This window comes from Eulemur rufifrons, chromosome 23 (genome assembly GCF_041146395.1).
Source record: "Eulemur rufifrons isolate Redbay chromosome 23, OSU_ERuf_1, whole genome shotgun sequence".
Taxonomy (NCBI): Eukaryota; Metazoa; Chordata; class Mammalia; order Primates; family Lemuridae; genus Eulemur; species Eulemur rufifrons.
The window spans coordinates 25095553-25107229 of record NC_091005.1 but is presented as its reverse complement, the minus strand read 5'-3'; the positions used below and the strand labels follow the sequence as shown (position 1 = coordinate 25107229).

The following is an 11677-nucleotide window of genomic DNA, read 5'->3' as shown; positions in this document are numbered from 1 at the left end:
CCGTCGTGCCGAAACCGCAGGCATGACCCTCCCTGCCCCCAACCTTCCAGGCCCCACGAGCTGCGCTCGTCGCGGGGAATGATTGGCCCTGAGGGGTTTGCCAACCAGGAGGCCTCGCTGCAGGCCCCGCGCCCCGGCTTGGGGAACATTTCCGGCCCTGGTACCCAGAGCCGGGGAACAGGAAGTGATTCGGCCCCGCACAGGGGAATGAGAGACGCAGCCGGTCCCCGGCTTGGTGCTGCCTCCAGGGACTGCCTGCGAGACCCCACGCAGTGATCCCGTGACCTCTGCCGCTGGGTGCCAAGCTCTGCGCTCCTCGGGGTCCGGAGCCGGCCCAGCCACACGCAGGTGGCAAATGCCCGTGCAGTCCCAGCACCGAAGCGTCTTAGTCGCTGCCTCGCGCGACGTCCACGCCCCAATCCAAGCCTGAGAACAAACCCCGACCCCGGTACATCCCGGACGTTTTCCCCCAGCGCCTCTACGACGCATGGCCTCCTAGACGGCTCGAGACTCGGCAAAGCAGAGGCTCGAGGAGGGACTTGGGATCCTACAGACACGCAACTGCTTCTGGGATTAAACGCGGAGCAAATTTCCTAAATGCCCCGATCCCGGATCTTCCTGGCAGGCCACCTCCCAACCTGAAAAGTCGCTAGACACCAGAAAAACTGCTGGCCACTAAAACCCAGCTCTGTAAAGAAGAAACCCCTAGACTTAACTGGGGGCTGGTACTCAAAAGCAAGCACGCAAAGCAAACCCTGCAGAGGCCAAGGGCTGGGGACAGCGGGCAGGGGACAGACTCTGGCGCCCGGCCCCGAGCCCCCGGCGGTTTTGCTCCCCTGCCGGAGGCTCCTCGCGCCGCCCCTCGAACAGAAATGCCGCGCGCTCCCGGGAGCGCGGCTCGCGTTCCCAGGCAGCCCGGCGGGCTCTCGGCTCTCAGCCCCGGGCCTTCGCAGTCGGATTTGGAAGGCCCGCGCCGAGCCATTTGCATATTCCCGGGAACACAGGGAGGCCTGTAATTTTCTTTTTAAAATCGTTGGGCTGGGTTTTGGGCCAGTGCTTCCAAAACCCCGCCGAGTTGATGTCGTCCTTAAACTCTCTCTTAAGAGAAGGGGACTGGCCTATTCTTCTGACTTTTTTAGAAGAGAAGGTGACTCCTGGGGCTGCATATTCAACAAGGGGGAAAAGCTGATTGTGAACCAGGCTGTTGGGGGAGGGAGAGAAGGGTGGAGGGATGAGGCGCGGGGAGGGAGGGGGTAGGGCAAGTCATCTCTGGAATTCAATTGTTTAAAAAATCATTTATAATTAAAGGGACAAAATAAAATACGATCGTCTCATGCATATTTAATCATTCACACTTCCAGCTTTGAAACCATTTTCCCTGCGTGAATTTTCTCACTAATTTAAACCCTGAAGTCGACCGCTGTTCGCTAAAACATCTGGACAATGCAGCTTTCAAACTTGTTTAAATTCGAATGAGCTAAAGGAGCCCGGTTGCAGGTTTGGAAAAAAAAAATAGCAAAAGCCAACAACTCCACTGAAACTTTGGGGTGTGTTTAAAACACCTAGTAAGGTTAAAAGTAATCTTGAGTAGAAATGCAAATATGTGCATTTTGATTTAGCCTAATTAAACCGGTGTTATGTGCAAACACATTCTCTCTCAACACTCAGGCTTGGGTTTAATAGAGCAAATTAATTCCCCTCGCCGGATTATGTTTTTGCTGTAACACACACCCCTCCCCCGACCACCGAAAATTTCCCACGAAGTACAGCACGTCGGCGGCTCCCTATCTCGGGGCAAAATGTAGACGCCAGCACCGCAGCCAAGCCGAACCCACAGCGTTGGTCGCCGAGGGGCGGTGGCTCTTCCTCATTTAGGATTGAGATACATCCTGACTTTTCAATTTTGACATGAAACATACGGGATTAAAATGAGAAAAGAGAATCTCAGAAATACTTTTGTAGCTACTCGGACTATTGAATATGAGCTGGGAAAAGTGCTAAAGCGACGACAAGCCTTATCGAGTCCACAAGGACCTCGTTATCTAGGCAAATGGCCTCAAACTTTTGAAGGCCACTTGTCCAAAAAGAGGCCCAAGGTGAGGGGGAGGGATACTTTCGGGGGCTCCCCTAGCTCCCCGCAAGTGGCTGTGGCGCTCCCTCCTCCCCTTCCGCCCACTCTGCAATCTCCGACTCTGCAAAGTGCAGGCTTGAAATTCAGGACAAGTGTGACACCTACCTGTGAAAGGGGGAAACCATCCCCTCGCCCGTCCCTCGGCCCCAACCCCACAGCTGAGCGGGCATCTACTGGGCCGCCCGCCACCCGCACCGTCGCGGATGGAACGTTCCCTAATTTAATCAAATCCGAAGAAGAGATCAATGCCCAATTTTGAAGGGGTAGAGAAGACAGTGACTTGGGAAAGCCTCCCCCTTGGCATCCCCCAATGCGCTCCCCGCCCGTATTAGCCCGAAGCACCTTTGAAATAGTAATAAGGGCTAAATCCGGCATAAAATCGAACTCATTAGCAAAGTTCACCAGCTGATTGCTTTGCATAAAACACGACACTGATTGGAAGTAATTAGGTTAAGCGATGGCGCTCGGGTGGTGCGTGTCCCTAGCTGGCTTTGCCATCTTTTCTCCCTTCTGGGCACACACTTGGGTCTCTCTTCGCCTTCCTCCAGGGTCCAATCTCACCCAAGCAGCCCGCATCGGTGATCCAAATCTGCATTCCGGGCAGGGCCAGGTTCCCCGGGGTTTGCAGCCTAATTATGGTTTTCCCCTGGCACACTGAACGTCTGTGGAACCTTTCAATCCCCACTTTGAACAAAGTTGCAGGCTGTACCTTTTGACCAAGGCAATGGACAGTTTATTGAGGCTTCTAAAAAATAATGAGTGGCTCTGATTATGTTAAAATCTCTTTTAATTAAATATTTTGCATTTTACAAAGGCGGCTGCAGTTTCTTTTACTTTTTAAATCTAAGAGTATAACCTGTGTCCTTTCTGTAATAATACTTTAGCTCATACCCAGAAGAATCAATAGGTGTAAAAAATTAAATTAAACTTGTATTTTTAAACTATGAAACAGTTTTGGGGAAACACAAATGTATATATTTATATTACAAAAAAAAAACATTAAATGCCTGTACAGGTGTCTTGATTTCATAATTTACTTCAAAGATATTGAATTATCAATTTAAATACAAAATGCTACATTAAATATACAGAATAAGGTTTAATACAAATCCTTTTTTGTAAATTTTCTCTTCGGTTGGTTAAGACATTTTTTGTGTGTGGAGATGTTTACATTTTTATGTATCCATCTCCATAAACTATAAACTTTTGAATAGGAGGGGTAGTTTATGGTTTTTTTTAATCTCTCTTGGTGATGGAAAAATAACTGCCAAGGCCATGTTTTTAATAAATTAGAAAAGTCCGGGACCGACGCAGCCCGCGTTAAATGTCGGACATACCTTTCTTCAATTCATAGGGAGAGTCTTTGCACAGGTCTAGCTGAGACTGGCTCCGCAACATTTTCGGGTCTTTAGCCAAAGCGTCCGCTCGGTTCAACACGGTCTGGTTTAATCCATTGAAATGAGAGCCCGGACCGGTTGTGGGGCCTGGCCCGGGCCCCGGGTGGCCATGGAGGTGTCCGAAGGAGCCATAGTTCGTGTAGCCGGGATAGAAGGGCGCGGTGTAGTAGAGAGGCCGGGACAGCACTGTCCCGCCAGGAAAAGGACACTGCGCCGAGGGCGAGCGCGATGGCGCCGGGGCCGGCGACGCACGGCTGCCTCCTAGGGCTTGCCCAGCTATGGGCCCGGGACACGGTGGGCATGGAGAGCCCTCGCTACCTCCGCCCCCGTCCTTGACCTTGTCCGAGGATGTGGCGATCTCTGCCAAAGACCACAGTTTGGGCTTGGCGAGCACCGCTGCCGGCGGTGGTGGCGGCGGCGGCGGCGAGTGGATAACCGAGGGCCCGCCGGGACCGGGGGGCAGCTCTCCTGCTGCTGGGTGCGTGGCGGGCGCCGGCGCGCCCGCAGGGTAGTGAGGGGCCGGGTCCTCGGCCAGCCGCGCTGCTGCTGGCCCAGCCGGGGAGGGCCCGCCGGCGCGGGGGGGCCCGGGCAACGCGTCGAGGCGGCCCTCCGAGGGCGGCTCTTTAAAATCCAGGTCGCTGAGGCTGCCCTCGGTCTCCTTGCCGGCGGGGGTGGGTGGCCCCTGCAGCCGTTCGCAGCTCGAAGCCGCCTTCTGCTCCGTCCCTCCTGTGGGCGAAAGCCTGGCTGTCAGAGGCACAGAGGCCACGCGGCGGGGCCCATGTTCCCGCCCGCAAAGGCAGAGACCCCTGCCCTCAACCTCCAGGCCCCCCTTTTCCTTCTTATTCCCGCCCAACACGCCCTTTCCCGTGTCCACCAACCTGCTTCAGGGCCCTCGGGGTCGCCCTTGTCCTCAGGCTTCTGGGGCTCGTCCTCGTCGTTTTTCTCCAGGTCAATGTTCTCCTCTTCCTCCTCGTCCTCGCTGCGGTTCCGCGGCGTCCACGTCATCTTGTTCTCCTTCTTGAGGCGCCGGCGTGCGTTGGCGAACCAGGTGGACACCTGGGTGAGGGTCATCTTGGTGATGATGGCAAGCATGATCTTCTCGCCCTTGGTGGGGTATGGGTTCTTGCGGTGCTCGTTGAGCCAGGCCTTGAGCGTAGCAGTGGCGTCCCGTGTGGCGTTCTTCCGGTATGCGGGGTCCCCATACGGGTACGACCCCAGAGGCGCAGCATAGGGGTGATACCCCAAGGAGCCCGCCATGCCGGGTGTGTGATCGTAGGGAGACCCCTGCGGTGGAGAGTCAGAGAGAAGGTGAGTGTGGGCCATGGTCTGCACTGCCACCTAAACGACAGAAGCACACTTTCCCTACGTCCCGGGGTCTACGGGCAAGGCCCGCACTCCAGCTTCCCTTGGGACAGGGCTGGCGGTTTCAAACCCAAGAGCAACCCCTCCCCCTCCTCAGAAGGCAGCGGGGCCCCCAATTCCTGAGTCCAGTCCTTCGGGGACCCTTGAAGCTGTCCCAGCCTTGATGCCACCCTGTAGGCCCCCTGTCTGCCTGGGCACGTCAGTCCCCTGTGCACAGATCTGGCCACTGCGGCCCGGCCCTCCATCTAGATAGAGGCCTGGGCAACGAAGGCGGCTCTGCGCTCCGCTCCCGGGCAGCTGCACGTTGGGCGCACGGGGGAAACAAGGGAAGTCAAGACTTTTTTTTTTCTTTTCAACCCTCAAAGAAACGCCAAGGAAAAGCTGAGGCTTGCCTCAGCACTCCTACTATCCAAAAATGCTCCCCCAAACCAATCACAACCCAGCCGAAAAATCCCGGATGCACCGCAGCTCGGCCGACTTTTCAGAAATTTAATACCTCCAAATCGGATTGGGAAGATAGGATTACGGATTTGCAACATTTTGGAGGACTAATTAAAGGCGAGGCCAAACACATTTACATAGACTTAGCACTCTTCTGCTCAGATTTCGGGTGTATTTTTTCGGACTACTTTTCCAAAATGACAAAACCAAAAATATAAAATTTGCAGAGCGGACTGGGGCTTCTGTTTGAACCAAATGCTGCTCTTTAATTGCAGCGACTTCTCCCCCCAAAACCTTTCCCGCCAGCTCAGCTATCCGAGCAAGCTGCGACTCTCTTTTCCGAACAACTCTTGAGCCTGAGGCCCGGGCGAAGCCCAGCGAGACAATCGTCCAAGTTTTCAGGGGCCGCGAAGCTTGGCGGGGGAGGTCGGCGGTGGCGCCTAGGCCCGTGTCCCCTGCAGCCCCCGCCCGCCCCGCCGGCCGGCGGACCCCGGTTGCCCTCGCCCGCCTCGGATCCGGCTCACTCACCACGTACGAGGAGAAGGCGGCGGCGGCGGCGGCCGCGGGGTCGGCGCCGTACTGGAGGTGCGAGTTGTAGCCCGGCGAGGGCGCCGTGAAGGCAGTGGAGCCAGCATAGGGCGAGAACGCGGAGCCCGAAGACGAGCGGCCGAGCTCATCCGTGCGGGGCCCCGAAATGACGCTGGTGCTGTACGCCGGGCACGAGTAGAGCGCCAGCGAGGCGGACGGCTGGTACAAGTAGCCCTGCGGGTAGGACATGGCCACACACGGGCATGGGGCGCGCCGCGCCGCGGCCGCCAACCAGCCGGGCGGCGCCCTGCGAGGGCGAGCGGGAGGGCACCTGGCCTCTGGCTGCCCTGGGCCGCCGCTCCTCGGCCCCGGCTCCCGGGCTCCGGCCCGCCGCGCCTCCTCGCTGGCTTCCCGCGCGCCTCCGGCTGCGACCGCCGCGCCCGCTCCTCTGCGCGCCTCGCTCGCCCGGGCTGGCCCTTTTTTTCCTCCCCTCCCTTGCTGCTTTCTCTTTTTTCCCCTCGCTCTTTGCACCGGGGGGCTCTGCTTTTGGCTTCGCAAAGGTCCTGCCAAGATGCTAAGTTGGAAATTGAGGATTCTGACGCCTTGTGAGCGCCCGAAGCTCCTCCTTCCCGGGGTGTAGTCGGTGGGAGGACTGGCAGGAGCCTCTGGGCGGCCACAGCCAACCCGGCCGCCAGGCGCGCCTCGCCCTCTCCCTCTTCCTCCCCGGCTCCCTCTCCTGCTCGCTGGCGCTCCCCTCGCTCCTCCCCAGCGCCCGCCTCTCCTCCGCAGCCCTCTCTCCCCCTCCTTTCTGCCTCCCTCCTCCCCTCTGCTCCCCTCCCCTCCCTGGTCTCTCCCTCTCTTTCTCTCAGACTCTCGAGCGCCGGCCCCAGGATGACAATCACATCCCAGCCGCGCCGATCTCTTCCAACTTTCCTCCCCTGCTAACTCGGGCGCAGCGGCCGTCCCAACGCCCTGGCAGCGAGCGGGTCGGGGCACTAAGGGAGCGAGGCCGCGGACTGTGCGCCAGCGAACGCTCCGCTCTCTCTTAGCCACAGTAAGTCGCCGAGTTTGCGGATTTCTCGTCCTCCCGGAGGCTGGCTCTGAGGCGGTACGTGGCCAACCCTCTCCGGTTTTTCTCCCAAGCCAGGGGGCCGGACAGCAAATTGAAGATCTGGAATGGAGGTCCCCGGGAAAGCCAGATGGATGCCCGCGCTCTAGGCGCAGGGAGTCGGGATGATTGGCCCTCTGTGCCAGCAGCAGCAGGTGGGCGAGAGGCAGGCCTCAGACGTCTACACGTCTCCGGCTCGCCTTCCTTCCACCGACCTCCACTGGACGGCGAGGGGGACACACTGGGGACCTGGGGACTCCCGGGCTAGCATCTCTCTAGAGGAGAGAGAGTGGGCAAGAACTGCCAGATCGAGAAGCAGCTACACTTGAGTAGGTCTCGGGGCGTGCCAACCTCCACCCCCATGCGTCCCAGCCTCTTTCTCCAGGCTTGCCATCCGCAGCTCGCCCGGCCAAGTAGGTGGTGGATCCAGGGTGCGGGTCCCCTTCCCTTTTGTTCAACTAAGTCGCCTTGCCCTTCGCACGCACCTCGCGCCCGCCCACGCTACACTGCAAACACTGGGCAGAGCAGTGCCCAACCCAACCGCTGTCTGTGCAGCGAGGCGCTGGCGAGGCAAACACACAACTGAGGCAAAGGCAGCCCTTGCCCACGACGGCCACACAGTTAGAATACAAAACAGATCCGCTCCCCTCCTCTGCGCCTCCCGCCGCCGCAGCCACGAGCGCACTCGAACTCTGGGACAGACAGGGGCGCTGGTGAACCAGGAGAACTGCTGGCGCGGCGTGGGCGCGCTGCTGGAGCCCGCAGCATCAGAACTTTGTGGCCTTTCACCAGGAAGCCACACGCAGGCGAAGCATAACTACATGCAAAGTTTCTCGCATTGACTTTGACCGGCGAGGTACACTTTATTTCCCGAGCTCCAGCCCAGCTCACACTAAGCAGCCCACCCACACCACACTGGCGCCCGCTCGGCGGCGCGCCTTCATGCACGCGCTGACTCCTCCCCTCCTTCTGCCCCTTTCCCCCCACCGCTTTAGACTACATTCTCCGAGAATCTCTCGGCCCGCCCAGCCCCTTCCCTCGCACTGCCTTCCTCTATGATTGGACGCCAGCCTCCATTGGCTCCGCCCCCTGGCGACGCGCGCCCACTTTCCCCCCAGTCCGGCGCCGAAGGGGCGGGGCGGGGCTTCGGCCGCGCTATTGTCATGGTGACGGGAAGCCGGCGGCTGCGGTGCCCCGGACTGCCGGGTTGAGGTGGCCGCCAGCCCGCCAATACCAAACCGAGGCGGAGCGGCCCGGGCGGCCCGGGAATGCGGGAGCCTGGAGCCGGCCAGTGGCGGCCTCTTCGGCGGCTCCTTCCCGGGCTCGCTGTAGGCCCGGTCGTCACGGCGAGCGCCCCGCAGCGTCTCTCGGCCCCGCCGAGCCTCAGCGCCCGCCCCCGGCTCCGCCCGCCGCCGCCGTCGCGGCCGCTGGCGCTAACGGTCGGTAACGGCCCGCGCGCGCCGCCCGCCGGGGGCTCGCGCCTGCCACGAGGGAGCGTCCGCGGCCCGCGCGCCCGCGCCGCGGCGGAGAGGTGAGCCCCACCCGCACCGGGTGCCCGGCGCGGCGCAGCCGGCCCCGCCAGCCCTCGAGCCGCGTCCGCGTCCGGTCGTGGACCCGGTGGACGCGGCGGGGCCCCGCGCGCGGCCGGGCCCCCCCTGGCCTTGGGCCCCGTGAGTGTCGGACCGGCCTCTCCTGACATCCCGGTGCCCTGGCGGTCGCGCGTGGCCGTGTATCCTGTGTCCACGCGTGTCCCCTCCATCTCCGCCTCGGCTCTCGTCCGGGACGATGCTTTCTGAAATGGAGCCATGAAGGTTTGTGCCCGAGAATCTGAGTCTGTCACGCAGACATCCTCATTACATCACCCTGCCACTCCGGGCCGCACCGCTGTCCCCCCACCCCTCGTTTGTTTTGTTTTTTTACCCCTTCGCGTTTACTGTCTTTTTGGTTTCAGGGACTGGAAAGAATCCTGCAAGATATTGAAGCAGTTAGAATTTATGGTTCTGTTGCTGTGGTTGTCACCTCCGCTCTACGTCAAATTTAAGACTCATTTCTTAAGGATGTCTCTATTTTCTGCTTTATTTGCACATTGATGGCTCTGCTGCTCCGCTGGCCAAGGCCGCCCGGCGTCTGAGATAGAATTGTGTTAATAAGTGAAAGCGAAGGGCTGGGCGTTAGCAGGCAGACGGAACCCAGATAGCATCTGGCGGATTTTCTCCGTTTTTATACGAACCTTTTCTCCGTTTTTTGCTGGTGAACACGAGTTTTTAACTTTTTATCTTGATAGTGGTGATGATGTGTCCCCCTGTAACCCCCTTCTTTACTTTCTGTTTATCAGCTTTTCCGTTTAGGAACCTGCTTACTTTTTAGCTGGTAGTTTCATCGGTCTCTTGTCACTGAAGCTGTTTCTACCCCAGCTGAGGTGGTGTCTGTGTCCCTTCATTCCCAGGTTACCAAGAAGACTCTTGATTTTTATTGCATTTGTATCTTTCCAAACATTTTAATTTACACTAGGGATAGGTTTGCTCTGATTGTTTTTAACGTACAACTATTAAATATTCTCATTTTAAAACTTCCTAAGGGCTTATTGGTTTGTCATGTCTGCACGGATTCAGTTACCCGTAACTCTTAAAATTTAAAGCTTTAAAATCAGATTCACAATTGTATTGCCAAGACATGGCCCTAGAGCTTGCTCTTCAAGTTTTGGCAGTACAGTTGTCATTGTTTCAATCAAGTGCAAAAGAGGTTATTCCTGTTTATTTAGTGTAAGAGCTGTTTACAGTTAAAACTTTAAAGACTCATAAAAGTAGGTCTGCTGTGTTTTAAAGATCTCATCATTCTTGTAAGAGACACAACAGCAACACTAGGAAAGGCAACAGATTGCTTCTGTCATATCGCTTTGCTGTTTTGGAGTGTGCTTAAAGGATTATGATTGATAAGGCTGTCTTGCCAGAGAATGTTGACACAGGTGTGCATCGTTATCTTAATTAAGATCCTGAGAAAATGTTGTCTATAAATGGTGACATAAGAAGGGCGGCATATTTTTGTACAGTTTGGCTTTTGGAGAATTTAATTGCACTTGAAACCTGTCTTTGAGCTTCCAGATTTTGTGAGCACTTTGGCAACAGAAGTTTTAGAGAGAAATGATAGTTTAATGTTAAGTGTTCTGGCATGTTCTAATACTACTTGTGGCTTTTTGGCAATGCCTTCATTGTGTTAGCTTTCTTTGTGCTTTACCTTTGTGGAATAATGGTTTCTAACTTTGAAAGGAAAGCATAAAATAGAGCAGTATATTATTTATTAGTGCTCAGAATATATCTGTCTAGGAAGGCATGCTTAATGTGCAGAAACAGGAATATACTAAAAAGGTAAATACGTGAGAAATTTATGCCATTTCATTTTTTGAAAAAGAAACAGTCTCCTAGGGTGTCTTAGTGATCTAAAATCTTTTTCATATCATCAAGTATCTAGCTACAATTTTTATGGAATGCCTTGTTTTTATTTCTAGGAATAAAAGAAAACTATATATTTCTTCCAAAATACTGTTCTGTAAATTTGAATTGATGTGTAAGTGAAGACAGCGCGTTTAGCCTCTTATTAGTTTAAGGATTTGAATCATAACCTGAGTGACCACTAAAATAATATTACTGTCCTTTACTCCCAATCTCGAAATATAAAAACAATGGCAAGACGGATGCTGTTGATCTTACTACCCTTGGCTTACCCAACACCTAATACCCTTTAACATAAGTATTGCATTAAGATTTTTCACCTCTCTTTGTAGCTCATGATTTCCTGGAAGCTGGCTGTCCATCAGTGTCTATGTGTGTGAGTGTGTGTGTTTTTCTTTAATATTAAAACTCGTTGGAGAAAGAGGAAATGAAAGCAGAGGGGACCATAGGCATATGATCGGAAAAGCCAGGTGTAGCTTCACAGCTCATTCTTGACTCCAAGGATAATTAGCTGGTTAGAATTACATGGTAAACTGAAAGAAAGACATTTAGATTTGTTTGCTGAAACTAAAATGAGCATTAATTTGGAGATAATTGCTTTATTTATCCCTCACACCCCACTCCCATCAAAAATTTTTTTCTCTGGCAGCTACAATCAGTGTCCTTATGCTATTCTCCCTGTTATTTTCAAATTTGATATGTTGCACTAAAAGAGGTGAAAGAGGAATATGAACTAATTACCTATCATCCCGTTTTAATGAATAATACCAGATAATTATTTAGGGAAAATTTAAATGTTCTTTAGTTGATAACACAAAAATAAATGAAATCATGTAATTCTGAGTGAATTGTTTTAACTTTGAGATAGTGTAGCCTGTTTTGAGTGGTAGTATCTTACTATCTTTGTATATTTTTCTTCAATTTCTATATGGTGTTTATTTTTGTAGTTTTAATATCTTTTTAGTATATTTTTAGCTGTTTTATAGAGAATATTTTTTCTTGATAAAACAACAGCTGTTGCAACTCTAAGAACATGTAAAATCTAGAAATTCTTTTTTCCTTGTTCAGTAATGACTCTGATTTGCTTTCATAGCACTACTTTGAATTATGATACCGATGGATGACTTATTTCTACATAAATCTGCAGTGTTTTTATAGCTGTAGTATTCCTAAGCACCAGTTTAGCTTCGCAAATTAACTTAGATGCTTCAAAATTGAAAACCAGTATATTCTAATGTAGTTTGAGTTTAAGTCTTTATTA

At 54.1% G+C, this 11677-nt stretch overlaps 1 protein-coding gene across 2 annotated transcripts; it reads right to left on the bottom strand.

Annotated features, from left to right (window-relative positions):
• Window positions 1–2841: 2841 nt before the first annotated feature.
• Window positions 2842–6435, bottom strand: IRX5 (iroquois homeobox 5). 2 transcript variants are annotated; one of them, XM_069456554.1, is made up of 3 exons: window positions 5860–6435; window positions 4407–4812; window positions 2842–4254 (listed from the first exon to the last, which is right to left on the bottom strand). In XM_069456554.1, exons 1-3 carry the CDS (start codon window positions 6106–6108, stop codon window positions 3452–3454), a joined length of 1458 nt encoding a protein of 485 aa, XP_069312655.1. In that variant the 5' UTR covers window positions 6109–6435; the 3' UTR covers window positions 2842–3451. The 2 variants fall into 2 exon arrangements, with proteins under 2 accessions (XP_069312655.1, XP_069312656.1); XM_069456555.1 differs by having other exon boundaries at window positions 3452–4251; window positions 5860–6108.
• Between the last annotated feature and the right edge of the window lie 5242 nt (window positions 6436–11677).